Genomic DNA, 21,051 nt, shown 5'->3' with positions numbered 1-21,051 from the left:
GAAGAATGTTCAGAATTTTCAAAGATCGTTAAAGACACGGAGTCTGCGCTGACACAGAAACTAGGAGCCACAGAGCACCAACATAGCTTTCTGGCTAGAGTAGGAACGAAGAGAGGCCAGGTGATAGATGGAGTTTAGCTTAAATCTAGTGGATTACACGATCCTGCAGATACAACGTGGCCGGAGGCACCTGTGGTAGAAAACGTCTCCACAGAGAGTTTATGGGAGTTCAGAAAGGAGAGCTGCAGTGAGGACTCCTGAGATTCTGGAGTAAGCACATACTACTCACCATGGTCCATTTGAACAAAAAGGTCCATTTTCCCCCCACTTTTTTTTATATTTATTTTTGAGAGAGATAAAGAGACAGACCATGATGGGGGAGGGGCAGAGAGAGAGGGAGACACAGAATCCAAAGCAGGTTCCAGGCTCTGAGCTGTCAGAACAGAGCCCGACACAGGGCTCGAATTCACAAACCGAACCATGAGATCATGACCTGAGCCGAAGTTGGACCGACTAAGCCACCCAGGCGCCCCTCCCCCACTTTTTTCTATTATTTACTTTTTTTTTTTTTGTAATTTACATCCAAGTTAGTTAACATAATGAACAAAAAGGTCCTGATGTGTCACTGGGCCCCAATGTGATCTCTGGATGCCGGGTAGCTGTATGTCTTCAGCTAGATGTTATCAGACAGGCAGAGCAGCAATCCAGTATGATGAAGGTAGTAAATTCAGGGCTGGGCTCATAGGGTTCAGAAGACACAAGTAAATCAAATGAATAGACAGCTCAGACTCCTATGGCATCTAACTCTGTTGATCTGACACCTCTCTTTCAACCCATACCTATGGTCTCACGAAGGGTTCCCTGCAACCAATTTATAAAAGAGGAAAGAAGTCGGGCGCCTGGGTGGCTCAGTTGGTTGAGCGCCTGACTCCTGGTTTCAGCTCAGGTCATGATCTCACGATATGTGAGTTCAAGCCCCACATAGGGTTCTGTGCAGCTCAGAGCCTGCTTGGGATTCTCCCTCTCTCCCTCTCTCTCTCTCTCTGCCCCTCCCCCCATTTATGCTCTCTCTCTCTCTCTCTCTCTCTCTCTCTAGATAAATGAATAAACCTTAAAATTTTTTTTTAATTAAAAAAAAAAGAGGAAAGGGGTGCCTGGGTGGCTCCATTGGTTAAGCGTCCAACTTCAGCTCAGGTCATGATCTCATAGTTCCTGAGTTCCAGCCCCGCGTCGGGCTCTGTGCTCACAGCTCAGAGCCTGGAGCCTGCTTCAGACTCTGTGTCTCCCTCTCTCTCTGCCCCAGTCCCACTCGTGTTCTGTCTCACTCTGTCTTAAAAGTAAATAAAACATTTAAAAAATTTTTTTAAAAAGAGGAAAGAAGTCAAACCCATTTCACAGATAGGTCACTATGATATTTTAGCACCAGCTGGGAATGGACTACTCTGTTACAGCCCCATTTGGGGTAGCCTTGGACGGTGGTAAATCCTCTCAGGGGCCAAACTATGAGCAGCATACTCTGTAGTCCCCCTTTTGTATGGAGGAAGAGGTGGACTGAGGTGCAGACAGACACTAATTCCTAACAAGTGGCAAATGGCTTAGCTAGTTGGTCAAGGGCATGGAAAAAGCAAGATTAGAATTTCGAAGGAAAACAGGTCTGGGTAAGGGGCATACAGATGGACTCATAGGAGCAGGCACGAGACATGCAGATCTTTGTGTCTCATATTAATGCTCAGCAGAGACCATCTACTGCAAAGGAGGCTGTCCAGCCAGATGGTCATATGTCCCGTATTGTGGATGTCAGCCAGTCTCTAAATTTAGCAACTCTATTGCTTTGCAAAAGACTCGTAAAAGAATGGCCATGGTGGCAAAGATGGAGGTTATGATTGGACCCTCCAACTTGGGCTCCCTCTCAGCGAAGTTAATCTAGCAACTACCAACAAATAGCCAACGGTAGGGAGCAGGGTAGCAACAAAAGTCAGGGAGAACAGCTAGCCATCTGGTGGCAGGTCAGTTATATCAGCACCCCGACCCGTTCCACTTTGGAGAAGGCGATGATTCATCCTTACTAGAACTGTTATGTACTTGGAGTACCTGGGTGGCTCAGTCGGTTGGGTGGCTGACTTCGGCGTAGGTCATGATCTCATGGTTCCTGGGTTCGAGCCCTGCGTCGGGCTCTGTGCTGATGGTTCGGTGCCTGGAGCCTGCTTTGGAATCTGTGACTCCCCCTCTCTCTCTGTCCCCTTCCCAGCTCATGCTCTGTCTCTGTCTCTCAAAAATAAATAAAACGTTAAAAAAAATTTTAGAATTGTTATGTACTCCAACCATAGGTTGCATTTCTTACCCATAGTGCTTCTACAGACATTACTAACCAAAGGTTCAAAGAATACACGGAATCGAGTGATTTCATTTCCACAAGCTTTAATCTCTTCCTCTGCAGAATGAGGATTATAAACAATAGATACTTCACAGGACTGTTGTGGCATAGGAAAAAGATCACGTATATAGAGCATTTTACACAGGCCCTGGCATGCAGAAAGTTCCCAATAAATGGTAGGCATAATTATGAATTGAATTGAATTGAATTGTGAAAGGCTTCTGCGCCCCAAGAGGAGCTGGTGTTCCGGCTTCACTAAGCCCAGCAGGACCATGGATTCCGCTCTAGCATGATCTGCTTTGAATACTCTCAGCTATTCAGAAAATCCCTGGCTTGAATTACATGTTTCTGTTAATGGATACGGTAGAGATTCTGTCACTGAGCAGAGCTGGAGGAAAAGAGAAAAGAAACTACAGAATGAGTGCAGGAAATGGAAAGTCTGACAAGGATTGGTTGGTTGCCTGGGGAGGAGAGGAGGCAGTCCAAATGTGATTATAAAAAGCCAGCCTTCAGCCCCAGAGCTATAACCTCACTGCTGTTCCCATCTACCATCAGGCTCCGGGAAGGAAGATTCCTCCTCTCCCCTCCTCCAAGGTAAACCCGAAAGCCAGGAAGTATGGATGTCAGCTGCCAAACCTCTGCCAGGCTGTCTGCCTGTGAGCCTTATGCCCCGAGAGCCACGATACCCATTCTTCAGGGAGGCTATACCCCTGGGTCCCTTGTAGTGCCCTGGGCTAAGACTGGTCTGAGGAGGTGGGTTGGGGCTTTTAGGGGGTTGGGGTGCCAAACCCCAGACTTAGGTTATAGGCACCAAGGCAGCAGTCTACGGCCTTAACCCTGGCACTTTACTTCTTTGGGCTTTAGCTTGTCATCTGTAAAATGGAGATCAAGCTACTTTGCCGGCCCAAAGGACTGGACTGTGTCTGAAAGCCCTTTAACGCAGGATCTAATGTGACAGTGAGTTTATCTTTGAGGGCAGATGAAGGTATCTGGAGTGGTTGTTAAAAGCGTGGGTTTGGGGGGACACTTGGGTGGCTCAGTCAGTTAAGCTCAGACTTCGGCTCAGGTTAGTGAGTTCGAGCCCTGCATTAGGCTCTCGGCTGTCAACGGAGCCTGCTTGCCATCCTGTCTCCCTCTGTCTGCCCCTTCCCTCCCCTTTTTCTCAAAAATAAACATTTTTAATTTTTTTTTCAACGTTTATTTATTTTGGGGACAGAGAGAGACAGAGCATGAACGGGGGAGGGGCAGAGAGAGAGGGAGACACAGAATCGGAAACAGGCTCCAGGCTCCGAGCCATCAGCCCAGACCCCGACGCGGGGCTCGAACTCATGGACCGCGAGATCGTGACCTGGCTGAAGTCGGACGCTTAACCGACCGCGCCACCCAGGCGCCCCTAAAAAAAATAAACATTTTTAAAAAGTGTGGGTTTGGGCATTAGTCAAGTGTGGGTTTGAATCCTGACTGCCACTTCCTAGCTGGTCAGACTTAGGAATGTTACTTGACTTCACCCGGTTTCAACTTCCTTATCTATAACACATGGTTGAGAACAATGGCATGTATTTCAAGGGGTTCTTACGGGTATAATTGACCTCGGGCCATAAAGTGGGAAGTCCTCAATATATGGGAGGTTGTTTTTAATTCAAGGAAAAGGCACTGAACGGACAAAGATCACATTGGAGGTGAGTTTGGGGGCATACGCCTTTTCCTATTCTGTGCTAGGATGGAAAGAGCTTGAACTTGACAGTCTTGAGTGCTTGTCTAGGCGGCAACTATTTGCTGCGTGACTGTTGTTGGCACGAGGAAACCGAAACCGGCTCCTCAGGGGGGGTCCTGGGCTCAGTCCAGAGCACCTTGCTGCTTTTTATGGACTCCTCCACGAATAGAAAGGGAAAACAACCACGCGGGTCCAAAAGGACTCTGGAGACTCATCTCCCCCACCCCCTTCTCTGGGCCAGTGACAAAGCCTGCGCGCGGCGCCACCATGCGGCGGAAGGCGGTATCGCTCTTCTTGTGCCACCTGCTACTCTTCGCCTGCGGCGGGGTGGAGGCAGGTAAGCATCCTGGCGCAAGGGAGGGCTGTGAGATAAACACACCGAGAGTTTCGGAAGCCCGGCGTAGACTTTCAGGAACCCTGGCTCCGGGACGAGAAGGGCTATGACAGTGGACAGCTCCAGGTCACTGTAGCCAGAGTCCCAGGTTCGACTCCTTACGTATCAATTCCTCCATTCCACCCAAGTGTGCTCAGTGCCACTTATGTGCCAGGCACCGCGCCTTGGATGAAGTCTCTTCCCTTCGGCGAGGCTCCCCGAAATGGAAGGATGGGGTGGTGCTGAGCACCAGGCACAGTACAGGGAACCCTGCTCCGCGTTCCACTCTGTCCCCTCCCGATAGGCAAAAGAAGACAGGCAAAAGAAGAGCGCTCGGAGGACGGCGGCTCCGGGGTCTGGGGCGCCCTGACCTACATGGCTGTCGGAGGAGGTGGGTCCATAGGGCGGAAAGCTCCGGAAGGTGGGGGCCCCTGCTGCGGGCGCTCCCTCACCGCCTCCCCTTCCTCCAGGGCTCCTGGCCGCGGGGCTGCCCGTTCTGGGCTTCACGAGCACGGGCATCGCCGCCAACTCTGTGGCCGCCTGGTTGATGAGCTGCTCCGCGGTGGCGAACGGGGGCGGTGTGCCCGCCGGGGGGCTGGTGGCCGTGCTGCAGAGCCTCGGTGAGTGGGCGACCGGGCCCGCGGGCGGGGATGCCAGGGCCAGGTGACTCCATGAGCCGGGTGTCCTTACCATCTCCGTCATGCAGTGGGGAAACCGAGGCAACGAGGGATTACGTAATTTACTCAAACGCTCCCCGTCAGTTGGCACCAAAGCCAGGATTCGAACCTACTCGGACTCCTCACTCTTCGCCACCAAAGCGGGGTGCCTCACTGATGCTTTGGCCAGATCACAACAAGCCTCGGTTTCCTCATCTGTTAACAGGGATGACCATCCTCAGTGTAACGTTTTACGAATCTGCTCAAACTCAGAGAGGCAGAGTGGCAAAGAGAGGTGGCAGAGAGGGGCGCCTGGCCGGCGCGGTCGGTGGATATGCATCTCTTGATCCGGGGTTGTGAGTTCCAGCCCCACACTGGGTGTAATAAAATAAATCTTAGGGGCGCCTGGGTGGTTGCGTCCGTTAAGTGTGGGGCTTCGGCTCAGGTCACCATCTGACCATTAGTTGGTTCCAGCCGCCCCTGTGGGGCTCTGTCCTGACAGCTCGGAGCCTGGAGCCTGCTTCGGATTCTGTGTCTCCCTCTCTCTCTGCTCCTCTCCTGCTCATGCTCAATCTCTCTCTTTTAAAAATAAATAAACATTAAAAAAAAAAAAAAAGAAAAGAAAAGAGGAAAGAAAGGTGGAGTGACCCACTCAATTCAATCTCATACCAACCCTGGTCTTGAACTGTATTTCCTGAACACCATGAAAGGGAAAGCTACAGTTCAGAATGACCCTTCTAAAAGAATGTGCATTGGGGTGCCTGGCTGGCTCAGTCAAGGGATCATGAGGCTCCTGATCTCGGGTCGGGAGTTTGAGGCCCACGTTGGGTATAGAGAGCATCAAAAATTTTTTTTAATTAAAAAAATGTGCATTTACTTCTCTCTTTCTCTCCTCCACTCCTTTCTTTCTCATTGCTTCCTTCCATCTCTCTCTCTCTCTCTCTCTCTCTCTCTCTCTGAGGCCTCAAAATCTTGGAGAAAAGTTGCCCCTGACAGACTCCCCTCTGCCTTCCTGAACCTTCCATCTGCTCTCAATTCTGGATGACAAAAGCTCAGAGAACCAGCCCAGAAGAATAGAGCCCTTCTCAGAGGGGGCAGAAGGGAAGCCACACCCCAACAGTGGGAGGTAGGGTGGGGGCAAGGCTAGGAACAGTCAGGTGCTCACACTCACGCACATCCCAGGGTTGTGACCACGATGAAATCTCTTACTTGTGAACCCCCAGCCCCCGCAGGGAGGTCTCCACAAAGGCGGCTGTTATTAGCATTATTAATAACACTGTGTGTTCACCACAGACGTGAAAAGATGAGCTGTTATCTGTGTATTTTTCTTTCTTTTTTTTAATTTTTAGTTTTTTTTTTTTTAATTTTTTTTTCAACGTTTATTTATTTTTTGGGACAGAGAGAGACAGAGCATGAACGGGGGAGGGGCAGAGAGAGAGGGAGACACAGAATCGGAACCAGGCTCCAGGCTCCGAGCCATCAGCCCAGAGCCTGACACGGGGCTCGAACTCACGGACCGCGAGATCGTGACCTGGCTGAAGTCAGACGCTTAACCGACTGCGCCACCCAGGCGCCCCTAATTTTTAGTTTTTAAACGTTTTTATTTATTTTTGGGATACAGCATGAGCAGGGGAGGGGCGGAGAGAGAGGGAGGCAGAGGATCTGAAGCCGGCTCTGCACTGACAGCAGAGAGCCCAATGAGGGCTCGAACTCACGAACCGTGAGATTGTGGCCTGAGCCAGGAGTGGATGCTTAACCAACTGAGCCACCCAGGCACCCCTGTGTATTTTTCTTCTATGGAACACGTCTCTGATTTGAGACGGCAAGTCAAGGGGGAAATAGGATTCACTTTGCAGAACTCCTGTCCCCTCTCAGGGCCTCTGTAATGGTTTCCAGACCTTTGGATTCCCAGGCCTCGTGCCTGGGCCCCAAGTGACCTGACTATATTTGCTTTACAGGGGCTAGTGGTGGCAGTGCCCTCATGGGCAAGATTGGTGCCTTTCTGGGCTACACTGTCCACAAACACCTTGAAAACAGCCGGGAGAAGGAGGAGGAAGTGGAGGAGGAGGAGTAGGCGGAGGCTCCCAGGAAGCCCTTCCTTCCAATTGTAGTCGAGAGCTTTCTGTCACGCTCATCAATGACCTAAGTGGAAAAAGGAGAATAAAATCCTGTCAGAAAACACTCTGTCGTTCTGTGAGTCTCCCAACAAGATCTGGCTCCAATTTGCCTCATCCGCACACCTCCAAACCCCTTTCTCCCCTCAAGCCAACGGCAGCTCCCGGAACACCACCAGGTGGCTTTGTCTCTGGGCCTCAGCACATGCTGTTCTCTCTGCCTAGAATGTCCTTCTGAAGCTCGTAACCCAGCTCAGACATCCCCTCCTCTGGGATTCCTTCCCAGCAGAGCCTCCTGCCACAGCGTGAACACTCAGGCTCAATTTCACAGGGTGCCTGGGGAGGCAGAGCTCAGTCTGTTCTCAGTGGGAGAAGCTTCCAGCTACTTTTCTGACGAGGCAGAGATGGAGAAGCTGGATCTCCATTCTCTGAAGAAGCGCTAGGTGGAGAATATAGGCCAGACCTTTGCCTTGGGGAAGTGTGTGACAGCAACTTTTCGAGGGACCTCGGCAAGGTCTCCTTCCCTCCAAGATAAAGGGGGATAAAGTGGACAGTTGGCATGCGGAGGCTTTACACCCTCCGGGTGGGAAAGGAAGGCCAGACCAGACCTAGGGGGGAGATCTGAAGTTAGCGAGTCCTGTCCAGGGGAACCTGGGTGCCTGGACCCGGGTAGGGGGAGGCCAAAGAGGCCCTCGAAATCAAGTGGCAGTGAGGACAGAAGGGTCCCAGCCCTGGTTCTGGTTTATGAGTGGGCACACCAGCTGCCATGCCAGACTGGCCTCCCTGGGAGGTCCGCATCCCTGGGAAGCCGTCACGTGCGAACCACGACATCTTGTCACAAAAGGGCCACGTAGGCTGTCCTCAGGCCTCCCCCAGCTCGCCCCACTTATAACCCAGAAACTCGTCTTCAATTAGCAATGTGTGTGGGTGGGCGGGGAAGAGGTCCCCTCCTGGCTGCTCCTGCCCCCAGATCTAACGCCATCTGGGCAGATGGCAATTGTCTGCCCCAGCTGGCTTGCCCCAGGCCCCGAGAAGCACTGCTCGTGGAAAAGGCACACAGGTAGTAGAGGCACCAGCTGCTCCACACACACTCTCCGTGGTTTGTGTCCCAGAGCGAAAGCTGGGCTGGGTCCCCTGATACTTACTATAGGACCTCTGCAGAGTCCCGCCTCGGCTGGGGCCGTCCACAGACGGGTAGACAGAGGACTTCTGCCTACAGAGGAAGGCGGGGTCTCAAGCATCACACTCTACTGAAGCCTGCACCCCAGTTTGTCTATAAGGTTGATATCCCAGAGACATGAATGTGTGTCCCTCAACACTTTCGGGGAGAGTGCTGTCTCTAATTTGTCTCTTCTCCCCAATGCCCGGGGCAGGCCTCGTATAGGTGCTAATAGATGTGGGTAGAATTGAACCTGAGGTCGTCCTTCCATCTGCCTGTCTGTCCCATCACCCTCACCAGATCTCATGGGGAGGATGACTGGACCTCTTGTTCTTTCCCTTGGGGACCCTTGATAATACTCACTGTCACTCCCACGGAGGCCTGGGGTTGAGGGGCCTGACCCCCTTTTAACACTGTGGTCTGAGTAAACACAGGCCCCTAACCTTTTACTCAGCATTTTCTGGCATAGATGAGGCTGGGGTTTTCACATAAGACAGTGAAGCATAGTAGCTAGGAATTCCCTCTGGAGTCCTACAGACCTAAGACGAGTTCCGTCACGTCGTGCGACTCAGTTTCCTCCTTTGCAAGATTAGAGCAGAAAGCAGAGAGGAAATAGCCAAATAACAACCAGGAACTAGATCATGTGACTTTGGGGGTCAGGGTTTACTTTCTGGAACTCACAGACCCTGTTCTTCCTTTCTCCCAAGTGTTGGCGCCCTGCCCCCAGGAGCATACACACACACACACACACACACACACACACACACACAATTATTCCCTTGGCATCTTATTGCCTTGAACAGCGTCAAGGCCAGAGAGAGACAGCTCTGCCCCCAGGATTTCAGATTTGAGGCCTCAGCACTTCTCAGGCTGAATGACACTGAAAATTACCCATCTCTAAGGGGACACTCTTCTTACCACAAGATCCCATGGGTCTGTGCAGGATAACTCCTTGCTTTCATTCTGCGGGCATTTCCTGGGCACTCAGTCTGTATCAGGCACTGTGCCAGCTGCTGAGAACACTGTGGTGAAAGAGACCCAGTTCCTACCTCCTTGGAGCCCACAGTGCACAAACTAGGAGCCCCCCCCCCCCCCGCCAAAGTATCCATGGACTCCTTCTCCCTCCCTGTCACCACCTCCTTGCCCCTGTCTCCTTTCACCCATCCTGGCCCTTGTTAGCCATCATGGACCACGATCATCCTGTCTACAACGTGTGAGGCAGAATGATGAACACAAACCCGAATTCATTAATGGCAGCAAGTCAGGAGATGCTAATGCACTTTTAGACCCCTCCTTGGCAATGGCCTTCAGAGAGACAAAAAGCTGAGTCCCGGCCCAGCAACAGGGTGGGGGCGCCTCCGGCAGCTTACTTGCCCTCTCTGAGTCTTAGCTTCCTTGCTTTTAAAATAAGGGGGCTCAGATATTATGATCTCTGAGGTCCTTCCTGGTCTAAAACTGCTGAGTCTGAAGCACATGCTTCGGAATCCTCTCGGTCCTGTCTGATCCAGGCCCTCTGAGAGTGGATTTTATTTTTAGAAGCTGCCAAAAGCCACCTTGTGGTGCCAACTTTGGTGACTAAGGTGGGTGATGGTGTCGAGGATGCCATGTTTGGTCACAAATGAGGGTGACTAGAAACCAGCAGGGCAGATCCTCACTCTGGGACCACACCCTGAGGCAAGTCCAAAAATAGATCCCATCTGTGTGGCTGACTTTATGGAAAACAACATTGAGGTCCTCTGTCCTCATCATTTCTCTCTGGGCCTCAGTGTCATAGTCTGTGAAATGGAGGAGGGGAGCAGTGAGACTCTCATCTGGACCTAGAATGTCTTTCCCAAGCGCTCAAGTTGGAGGTGTCTTTCTCTTTAATAAAATCCGTAGGGCTTTCTTTTATTCCTTAAGGGCTTTCCTGGCCCGGTTGGTACCCTGGAAAGTCCCACTCCCTCTAAGAGCCGACCTCCTACCATCCCATGGTGCTATGTGCGGCTATGGCCACCAGGTGGCAGTACAGTCCTACCCTGAATCTCCCTCTGCCTGCATCATCCTCGAGCCGCTCCCCAATTACCAACAGCTCTCCCTGGGGCGGACGGCACCATGGATGCCGAAGACCAAAGTGAATCAGTCGTTGCCCCTGCTTTACAGAAGGAGCTCCTGAAGCTCACGGGAATGGTCAGTCCTGAGGATCCCTGCAGGGCCTGCTTCTCCTCTCCCTTGCAGGCCCTTAGTCCTCCAAGGCTGGGATCTCCAAACTCCCGAGCACAGCATTCAGAACCCTCTACAGTCAGGTCTCACTCACCTCCAGGTCTACAGCCTGTGCTTCCAGACCTGGGCCACAGAGATTGAAAGGAAATGAAAAGAACAGTCCACACAAGCAAATGAAAAGAACAGTCTCCTTGACTGGGTAGCAGAGAATGATGCCAGGTACAGGGCATCTCTGGACTCAGCCTTGAAGGGGGCCTGGGCCAGCAAAGGGCCTGGGTCAGCGGTAGCTGGAGGGAGCTGAAGCAGAGGAGGCCTGTGGCTTCCTGTGAAGAACTAAAGAGCCACTTCCTTTAAGCAGATGGCTGTGGGGGAGGGGCAGAAGATAAGGGAGTGTGGGCTTCCTGGCTCAGGCAGAAAAAAATAGGGGCCCCAGAAAGGGTCCATGAAGAGGCCCAGGGCAGCCTTCTATTTCCCTTCCTTCTGAGGTCTCCGTGGAGCAAACAGTGCAGACAGGTAGGGTCACACCCTTATCATGTGCTATGAAGCCACTGAGAAGAGAGTCAAGTTAGGGGCAGGTTCATTTGTATAAGGCCAGTAAAGAAATGGAGGCTTGATTACTCCAAGAAGCAGGCCCAAGCACTCAGCCCCAAGTCCAAGAACCGAGCCCCAGAGCCCAGTCCCAGACCTCCAGATCCAAGGTTTTACATTTATAACTCATTTAATCCTGACAACAATCCTCTGGGGTGTTATTAGAATCCACATTTTATAAATGAAGAAATCAAGGCAGAGAGAGGTTAAATGACTTCCCTAAAATAAACAGCTAGCAAGTGGCAGGGGCAGGATTTGAATCTCGACAGTCTCTCTAGAACAGTACTTGGCACCCAGAGAAGACTGTATAAATAATTGTCCAATGAAGGTACTTAATCTTAATCTTCCTCGGTCCCACCCATCCGCCTGCACTCAATCCAGCAACCAGGCAGCCTGTAGATCCTATCTCCTAATTATTTCTTGAGTCTGTTCACGACTCTCCACCCACATGGCCCCCCTCTCATCATCTAGTTCAGGCCTAGAGGACACCTACAAGGTCTTCCTAATGGGTCTCCCAGTGTCCACTCTTGTCTATTATCCACACAGAGCAAGGAAGATCTTAAAACAAAGCGAGACAAAGTGACCCTCCCCCCCCCCCCCCCCCCGCCCCTTCCAGCGTTAAGCCCATCACACTTAAAATACAATTCTACTCCCTTACTCTGGTCTTCAAGGTCTGGAATCATCTGTTCCTCCAAAGCTCCAGAGTCTTCTCTCACCTCGTTTTCCCTCCCCCAACTCTTTTCCAGCCGTGCCGGCCTCTTTTTCCTTTCCAGAACCCTCTAAGTGCCTGCCAACCTCAATGCCTTTCCACAAGCTCTTCCCTCTGCCTGGAACACTTTTGTTGCTTCAGGAGTCAGCTCGAACGTAACTTCTCCAGAGACCCGAGCCCCCAATCTAAATTAAACACTCCGTTATCCCAGCAGCCTGTACCTTATGTTCCTAGAATGGATCACGATTGTAATAAAAGCATGATTGGTATAAGCATTTGTTACTGTCAGACTTCTTCACTAGCCTCCGAGCTCCGTGAACACAAGCACAAGGTTCCTCGTTATTTATCACCAGCACCCAGCTCAGCTCCTGGCTGAGCTGGTGCCCAGTAGCTATGGTTGAGTGGATGGTCCAGATGGATGGACAGACGGATGGATGGGTGGTTGAAGAGCGATTCAGGGAATAAGCACATTTTAAAATTAGGAAACTGTTTACCCTGACTGTATTTCTCAGGGCAGGTATAATGTGTGCGATTCACATGGCGGTTATTTTCACCCTTCGAGAGCCCACAACCACTGCCCTCTCCCAAGACCTTTCCCAGGTAAGGCCACCGGGCGGGGCTTCCTGGGCGGCTGCGTGACGTCATAGGGGAGGCGTGCCCGGAGTACGCCTCTGCTTCCTGATTGGTTGGCGCGGGGCGGCGGCAGCCACACTCTGCGCCGCTGCCGTCGGGAGTAGCTGCGCTGGGAGCGCAGGAAGGCGGAGGAGTGAGCCGAGGCGTCCTCGTAGACGGCCACAAGGCTGCGTCGCAGCAGCGGCAGCTTCAGCGCGCCGGGGTACCCCGGGGCCCGTTCACGTCGCTCCGAGCGTTTGGCGAGGCTCGCGCCATTATGCGGGGAGAGGGGATCTGTGTCTAGACCGCTCCCCGCAGCGGGCGGGGCAGATAGTGTGGCCAAGCCTAGGGGCGCCCACTGGAGCGCAACTATTTCAGGCCTCAGACCTCAGAGAGGAAAGTCCCAGAAACACAGCCCCGCCGTCCTCTCACTCTCCTGGACACGCCCCCCCCCCCCCCCCCCCCCGCAAACGCAGACCCGAAAGTGCTGCAGGACGAGGTTTCCAGCCCTAGCTCTGCATGACCTGGCACAAGAGTCATGCTATCTGCACCTCAGTCTGCTCATCTGCAAAATGAAGCTGTACTTGCAGTCAGTGATGTGGTGTATGCGGTGCTTAGCACCGGACTGGCACATACTAGGTGCTTTGCAGATACTAGCTTCCTTATCCCTGACCCTGACCTTGCCATAGATTTGCTCTGTGGTCTGGAGCGATTTCATTGAACCTCCGTCTGGGGGGCCTCACTTCCGCGTCTTGTGATGAGAGAATGTCCTTCCAGCCCCTGTGGTCTGAGAGCTAAGATTTACTGAGTCATTGAATCAGTGATGAGCTGAGACCAGACCTCACTCACCTCCAGGTGTCACTTTTCTATGTGGTTCCTCTGACAAATGAACTTCCTCATCCTCCTTGAGATGCCTCTGAGGTTGTGCCTAAGAGAGCTGGACTTCCCCAGAGCTTCTGCGGGGTCTTAGGGGGTCTGCAGGGACCTTAAAGGGCATCCCAGACAACCTTCCTCAACGTTTCTACTGACTGGGGTTGGGTCACCACCACTACCCCCCTCCAATCACCATGTAAAACCCTTTAGGGACTGCCGATGGCCTTCAGGCAAGTCAGCAAGACCCACAAGGCCATACCTGGGTCTCTAGTCTCAGTCACACCTCCTCCCCCTCTCCCAGCCTGGCTGTAGTCAGACTGACCTCCTCTCAGCTGTCTTTCCTCTTCTCTGGGTGTTTGCACAGGTGATTCCCTCTCTGCCCCATCTTCTTTCGCCTGGCTCACTCCTCATTCATGTCCCTCATGGGACAGAGTGGATCCTGACCCCTAAGATGGGTCCCCTTTTAGATGAGGACTTGTGACTTCTGACATCATCCAGCTCAGCCACTGCCCTTCGCTTCCTACCCTCCTGTCATGCTAAACTTTCAGCTCCTTGAAAACGCAGGGCTTTCGCTTGCCTTCAGGCATTGCACCTGCTGTTCTCTCAGACCTAAACATGCTTCTCTTCCCTACTTTACTCATATTTGTCCTTCAGCTCTCAGAAGTCCTTGGCCAGCCCCTACCATACCAAGTACCCGCTTTCTTGCCCCTATCTAATGTCCATTGATGAGTGATTCCTTGCCCAGTTTTTGTCCAGTCTCTGCTTACATACCTCAGAGACAGGGAGCTCACGACGATTGAAGCAGCCTACTCCATCTGCCCAATAGAAGGCCTCCAATTCCTGCCCACCCCCAACCAGTGCTCAAGAGATTCTCTGGAACTGAGGCCCAGAGTGAACAAGTACTTTGAGATACTTGGTGAAGAGCCAGGGACGACCCAGCTGTCCTAAGGGCTCTTGCGGGCTCACCTGGCCCTAATAGGGCACATAGGTATCAGCACTGGCCAGGTCCCACATAGTCTGGATCCATTTGTAGGCCTGGGACTTGAGATGCTGTCACAACTCATGTTCCCTTTCACCTAGGAGCAGTGGATCAGCCTCTGCTGGGGACAGGGACACCAGCACCCTGGTCTGGGTGGGGGAAGGTCAGGAAGGAAGCACTTTCAGGTAGCATTGGACCCCTATTGCTTCGTTCAACTGCACGCCAGCCCTGTAAGGGAGAGACGCTGTCCTCAGTTTACAGATGCACAAACTGAGGTTTCTGGACAGATGCAATTTACTTAAAGTCACACAGTGAGATAGTGGCAAGGCCAAGATGTATTTCAAAGCCCAACCTCTTTCCTCCGTCCCTTAGTTTGGTGCCTCTCATCTACCTGCTGCGCTCTGAGGTCCATTCTGCTCAAAGCATCATGAAGTCCTGAAGGGCCCAATTCTCCTGTTCCCTACAGCTGGGTCCTACCCCCAGTGGGGCATCAGTAGCTGTGCCTGAGCAGCAGCTCGGGGCTGGCTGAATGCCAGGAGTCACCTCCTCCTTCTGCCCTTGGTCACTCCCCAAAACTGCAGAGGAGCCCAGACCAAAATTAGGCAGTGGCCAAGGAGGTGTCTTATAGATACCAAGCCCCGGAAACTGGGCTGAGCCACTTATTTGCTGTGTGACCTTGGGTGAATTCCTTTCCTTCTCGAAGCCTCAATTTATCATCTGTGAAGAGGACAAATTATCCCTTCCCAGGGCCTCAGTGTGCTAGAATTAAGGAAAGCTGGTCTCTCTCCCAGGCTACCTCACCCTTGAACCCTCTCACCTTGAGAGAGAGAGCCCCCCTCCAGGGTCCCTGTGGTAGCAAAACTCGAGCATAAACTGCACATAGCCTGTCCTTGAGGGGGGTCATAGATCCTGGGCTGGGTGGACACCAGCTTGGGAGGACTAGCTTTCCTGGCTTCTGCCCCCTTCAGCCTCCAACCCTGCTGGGGAGCTGGCTCCGTCATCACATCTGCTCCCTCCACTGTCTGTGGCCTTTGCAGAGCCATTCCCCAGGGGACTCTGCCTCTCCTGCCTCCTCCAATCTATCCTCCCCGCCTTCTTCCTCCCACAAATGTTTACCCATGCCTACTCAGTGCATAGATCACTGAATAAGCTCCGTGCCTGTCCTTGTAAAGCTCAGTTTAGTGGGGGAGACGGACAAGGAAATTGAGTTACAATCCACTCACCCATCCCAAATTCTATTGCCCCCCCCCCCCCCCGCCGCTGCTGCCCTCACCTGTACAGTCTGTTCTCCACACAGCAGCCTGAGCCATCCTGTTAAAAGAGAGGTCAGAACATGTCACTATGCTGCTCAGTCCCCTCCCATAGCTCCCCATCTCAAAGGAAAAGCCAGCGTCCTTGCTGTGACCTGCAAGGCCTCTGCACGATCTACCTCATCGCCTCCCACTCTCCCCTCTGAGCTCTCCATTCCGGGGGCACCGGCTGCCTTGTTGTTTTTCAACATGCCAAGCATGCTCCTGGCTCAGGCCTTTGCATTTGTCCTTGGTCCTGCTGGGACTGTCTCCCCCCAGGTATCCCTGTGGCCTCCATCCCTTCGCAAAGGTGTATCCACCTCCCCGGGGGAGCCCTCCCTGGCTGCCCATCGAAATACTACTCCCTACATGCCTTCTGTCCTTTTATCTGCTTTGTTGTTTTTCTTGGCACGACCACGTGACATGTAAGTATTGTTTTTTTTTTAATGTTTGTTTGTTTGTTTTTGAGAGAGAGAGAGAGAGTGGGAGGGAGACACAGAATCTGAAGCAGGCTCCAGGCTCCAAGCTGTCAGCACAGAACCCGATGCGGGGCTTGAACCCACGAACTGCCAGATCATGACCTGAGCCGAACTCGGGCACTTAACTGACTGAGTCGCCCGGGCACCCCGACACATGAATACTGTTTATTGTCTGTTCCCCTATAGAGTATAAGTCCTATGAGATCTCCTGAGGTTCCCCACCCTCAGGGAAAAAAAAAAGGGAAAAGAATACCAAGAAACTTTTTAGGGTGTGGGGGAAGAGGACACCATTAACTTAACTACTATAGGTAATATTTAAAGCGTCAGTAATTAAAACAATTTGATTTGGGTGCAGGAGGAGACAAGCAGACCGAGGGACTGAAGTAGACTGTCCAGAAATAGACTCAATGGACAGTTATTTAGTATTTGATAGAAGCGGCATCTCAAAGTGGAGAATGGACGCTAGTAAACAGTGTTAGGACAACTAGGTAGCCAACTGGAAAAAAAAATTAGATCCGTATGTCACATTGAGTACCTCACTGAGGATAACTTCCATAGGGATCAAAGATTTAAATGTTAGAAAAAAAAACCCCACTATAATCTCATAGTGGGAAAAGTCTAACCGTGGCTCAAACCCAAAAAGTCATAAAAAAGGATTGGCTAAAGTCAGCTACATAAAAATCAAAAACTTTCACAAGCTAAAACACAACAAAGCAAGTCATGAGACAAATGACAAGCTAGAGGAAAATATTTGCAACTCGGATCATAGACAAAGGATCATCTCTCTAATTGATAAAGCATTTTTGGAAATTCGTTAAAAGGACAGGGGCACCTGGAGGACTCAGTCGGTTAAGCGTGGGACTTCTGCTCGGGTCATGATCTTGCGGCCTGTGAGTTCGAGCCTCACGTCGGGCTCTGTGCTGACAGCTCGGAGTCTGGAGCCTGCTTCAGATTCTGTCTTCTTCTCTCTGCTCCTCCCCCGCTCTAGCTCTGTCTTTCTCTGTCTCGCAAAAATGAATAAATGTTAAAAACAAACAAATAAATAAATAATTACAAAATAATAAAAGGAGCAACAACCTAATAGAAACAGACGTAGGATACGAATTGACAGAAAAGCAAATAGAAATGGCTTCTCAACATGTGAAAAGAAGCTCAAACTCAGAAGAAATGAAAATCAGGGAAACCACAGTGGGATACCATTCCTTATCAGTCTGGCAAAAAATCTCAAAGTTTAGGGCTGCCTGGGTGGCTCACTCGGTTGAGCCTCTGAGTCTTGATTTCAGCTCAGGTCACGATCCCCAGGTCTTGGGATGGAGCCCAGCATTGGACTTGGTGCTGAGTGCGGAGCCTGCTTAAGATTTTCCCTCTCCCTCCCTCTGCCCCTCTGTCCTGCTCTCTCTCTCTCTCTCTCTCTCTCTGTTAAAAAAAAAAATCCCAAAGTTTAATAATCTAGTCTGTGGCTATTTCTGTAAGGAAACCACACTCTTGTATGTGCTGTCACAGAGTGCTCTCACGCACGTGAATATAAATCGGTACAGGCCCCCAAGAGGGCATTTTGGCAAATTCTATCAAAATTCTAAATGCATCCAGATGTCCTGATTCTGGGAATTTATCCTTCAGATGCGCTTGCACAAGTGAGAAATGAAGTTTGTATAACGTTATTCACTGCAGCACTGTTGACAATAGCAAAAGACTCAAAATATCCCAATTGTCCGTTAGTAAGGTGTTGGGTTAGGTAGAGGACAGTTCACCCGTTAAATGGAACACTATGCAACCATGAAAAAGAATGAGGGAGATCTGTGTGTCCTCATAGGGCAAGTTTGCAGGGGACATTAAGTTTAAAAAGCAAGGTATGTGGCACCTGGCTGGCTCACTAGGTAGAGCATGCAACTCTTGATCTCAGGGCTGTGAGTTCAAGCTCCACACTGGGTGTAGAACTTACTAAAAGAAAAAAATAATAAAAAGTGAAAAATAAAAAGCAAGGTACAGAGAAACATATGTGATATTCCACTGTCTGTAGAAAAAGAGTTTTAATATTTTCTTATGTCTCTATATTTGTGACCTTACTGAGTGGCAGCATAACCAGGGATTAAGAGCACAGACTCAGAAGCCAGACTGCCTTAGTTCAAATACACATTCCCGTGTTGTAGTGGGTTGAATAGCGTCCCGCCGAAATTCACGTCCACCTGGAATGTGTGAATGTGACCTCATTTGGAAATAGAGCTTTTGAGGATCAAGTTAAGGTCATACTTGATTAGGGTGGGCCCTACATCCATCATGACAGGTATCCTTATAAGGAGAGGAATATTTGGACCCAGAGACAGACACACAGTAGAAAATGCCGTGTGAAGACAGAGGCAGAGATTGGAGAGACGCATCTCCAAACCAAGGATTGGAAGAAAGTACCTGAAGCTGGAAGAGAGGCATGGGACAAATGCTCCTGAGAGCCTCTAAAAACAATGAACCCTGCTGGCACTTCAATTTTGGATTTCTAGCCTCCAGAACCATGAAAGAACAAATTTCTGGGGGCTTCTGGGTGGCTCCTTCAGTTGAGTGTCTGACTTTGGCTCAGGTCACGATCTCCTGGTTTGTGGGTTTGAGCCCCATGTTGGGCTCTGTGCTGACAGCTCAGAGCCTGGAACCTGCTTCAGATTCTGTGTCTCCGTCTCCCAGTCCCCCCGCCCCCCTGCTTGTGCACTCTCTCTCTCTCTCTCTTTCTCAAAAATACAATAAATAAATAAATAAATAAATAAATAAATAAATAAATAATATATATATATATATATTTTTTTTTTTTTAAAAGAAAAAATTTCTGTTGTTTGAAGCCATCCAGTTCGTGGTAATTTGTTATGGTTATAGCAGCCCTAGAGAACTAATATGGTTACTTAAAAGCTGTACAATTTGGGGCAATAATTTAGCCTCTCTGTGCCCTAGTTTCCTCATCTGTAAAGTAGGGCTAACAGTACTTAGGTCATAGGGTTGAGTCATAAAGATTAAATGAGATTAAATCTTTTAAAGATAAGAATAAGGTCAGGGGCACCTGGGTGGCCCAGTCGGTTAAGCGTCCGACTTCGGCTCAGGTCACGAGCTCACGGTCTGTGAGTTCGAGCCCCACATTGGGCTCTGTGCTGACAGCTCAGAGCCTGGAGCCTGTTTTGGATTCTGTGTCTCCCCATTTCTCTCTGCCCCTCCCCTGCTCATGCTCTGTCTCTCTTGCTCTCAAAAATAAATAAAACATTAAAAAAAATAAAGATAAGAATAAGGTCTGACACATATAAATGTTAACACATAAATGTTAATTACATATATGCTCGTGTTTGTGTAAAGAAGTCTTAGAAGGACGATCAAGAAACTAACACGTGTGGTTGGTGGAAGGAAGGGAATAAAGGCATGAAGGGGAACAATACTTTGCATTTTGGGGGCTTTTTAATTTTTTTAGGGAGAGACAGAGAGTAAGGGGAGAGAGAGAGGGTAGAGGGAGAGAGAGGGAGAATCTCAAGCAGGCTCCACGCTCAGTGCAGAGCCTGACGCGGAGCTCAATCCCACGCCCCCAAGATCATGTCCTGAGCCAAAGAAATCAAGAGTCAGGCGCTCAACCAACTGAGCCACCCAGGCGCCTCATAATATATTTTACTCTTTGAACCATATGAATGTATTATCTGTTTAAAAAATAAATTAAGGAGCGCCTGGCTGGCTCAGTCAGTAGAACATGTGACTCTTGATTGCGAGTGCAAGCCCCATATTGGGCCTAGACCTTACTTTAAAAAATTAAATCAAAAATTATTTTGGGGGCATCTGGTTGGCTCAGTCAGTGGGGTGTGCAACTCTTGATCTTGGGGTTGTGAGTTTGAGCCCCATGCTGGGTGTAGAGATTTCTTAAAAATAAAATCTTTTAAAAGATTATTTTAGGGGCACCTGGGTGGCTCAGTCAGTTTAAACATCTGACTTTGGCTCAGGTCATAATCTTGCGGTTCAAGAGCTCAAGCCCCACGTCCGGCTCTGTGCTGACAGCTCAGAGCCTACAGCCCACTTCAGATTCTGTGTCTCCCTCTCTCTGCCCCTCTCCCACTCTCACTCTGTCTCTCTCTCTGTCTCTCAAAAATACAGCATTAAAAATTATTTTAAAACACAAATCACATTACTCTCCTGCTTGAAAACCCTCCAATGGTTTCCTATCACATTTATAACAAAGTCACATATCATGCTATGGCTGACCAGTGCACACCAGAGTGCAAGCATCTCTCTCCGTTCAGCTCTGGTTCGTGCCCCTCATTCACTCGGACAGGCGGCCTGCTGTTCCCAGAGCCTGCCAGGCACACTCCCACCTCAGGGCCTTTGCACTGGCTGTTCCCTCACTTCATTCAGATCTCTGCTTCAAGTCGCCTCTGCAGAGGCCTTCTCTCACCTAAAAACATAAAAAATAAAATCAAAAGCAGCCCTGACTCGCAAATGCCACCATGCACTGTCCCCTTCCCTGCTTTACCTTTCTTCAAAGTATATATCAGCCTCGATATTACATATGCGTTGATTGTCTCCTCCCCCTTCTAAGTTCCAAGACGGGAGAGACTGTGTCTGCCTTGTTCACAGCTCAGCTTGTGGGGCCACCCACAGGGACCACTGTGTCATTTTCTAACTCTAGTAAGGAATCCCAGATCTGCTCCCCCTCTCTGTCGGTAAGTCCCTTCTGCAATCTAGCTGAAATCACTCCTGCTACAATAAAGAATGAATTTCCCCTTAGTTCCCTGGGACCTCTGAGAGAGCAGCTGGGCGACGTTTTCCTATACTCTTTGTTGGTTGTCAGAGATTTGGAGATGGGCCCCCCTCATCATGGAATTTCCAGGTCAGGTTCTCAGGCAGAGGCACACTGGCCAGATGCTTGGCAGGAGAGATTGCTCCTTTATTCGGCTCAGAGGATCTCAGCGGGCCCTGCAGA

General features: G+C 50.5%; 1 protein-coding gene and 1 long non-coding RNA gene across 4 annotated transcripts; one reads left to right on the top strand and one right to left on the bottom strand.

Annotated features, from left to right (window-relative positions):
* The first annotated feature begins 2,819 nt into the window (after nucleotides 1-2,819).
* IFI6 (interferon alpha inducible protein 6) lies at nucleotides 2,820-7,298 on the top strand. Of its 3 annotated transcripts, XM_019836467.3 has the most exons (6): nucleotides 2,872-2,968; nucleotides 3,239-3,331; nucleotides 4,330-4,425; nucleotides 4,766-4,852; nucleotides 4,932-5,081; nucleotides 7,076-7,298. In XM_019836467.3, coding segments are annotated over exons 2-6 (450 nt in total). In that variant the 5' UTR covers nucleotides 2,872-2,968; nucleotides 3,239-3,330; the 3' UTR covers nucleotides 7,192-7,298. The 3 variants fall into 3 exon arrangements, with proteins under 3 accessions (XP_006934532.1, XP_019692026.1, XP_044891314.1); XM_006934470.3 differs by lacking the exon at nucleotides 3,239-3,331 and having other exon boundaries at nucleotides 2,820-2,968; XM_045035379.1 differs by lacking the exons at nucleotides 2,872-2,968; nucleotides 3,239-3,331 and adding an exon at nucleotides 4,035-4,053.
* A 227-nt stretch (nucleotides 7,299-7,525) lies between these two features.
* LOC105260803 lies at nucleotides 7,526-12,922 on the bottom strand. The gene is made up of 4 exons (XR_890590.4): nucleotides 12,108-12,922; nucleotides 9,309-9,412; nucleotides 8,834-8,969; nucleotides 7,526-8,444 (listed from the first exon to the last, which is right to left on the bottom strand). It is a non-coding gene; the product is annotated as an uncharacterized LOC105260803 (long non-coding RNA).
* Nucleotides 12,923-21,051: the final 8,129 nt, after the last annotated feature.

The sequence above is a fragment of the Felis catus genome, chromosome C1 (genome assembly GCF_018350175.1).
Source record: "Felis catus isolate Fca126 chromosome C1, F.catus_Fca126_mat1.0, whole genome shotgun sequence".
Taxonomy (NCBI): Eukaryota; Metazoa; Chordata; class Mammalia; order Carnivora; family Felidae; genus Felis; species Felis catus.
Note: the sequence above shows the minus strand (reverse complement) of the source record. Positions and strands in the feature narration are given on the sequence as shown.

What these genes read in the sequence shown, in the direction of transcription:
- IFI6 (XM_019836467.3), top strand. An exon ending in CTGCGGCGGGGTGGAGGCAG is followed by an intron (nt 4,426 to 4,765) that starts GTAAGCATCCTG and finishes CCCTCCCGATAG; the next exon opens with GCAAAAGAAGACAGGCAAAA. An exon ending in CTACATGGCTGTCGGAGGAG is followed by an intron (nt 4,853 to 4,931) that starts GTGGGTCCATAG and finishes CCCTTCCTCCAG; the next exon opens with GGCTCCTGGCCGCGGGGCTG.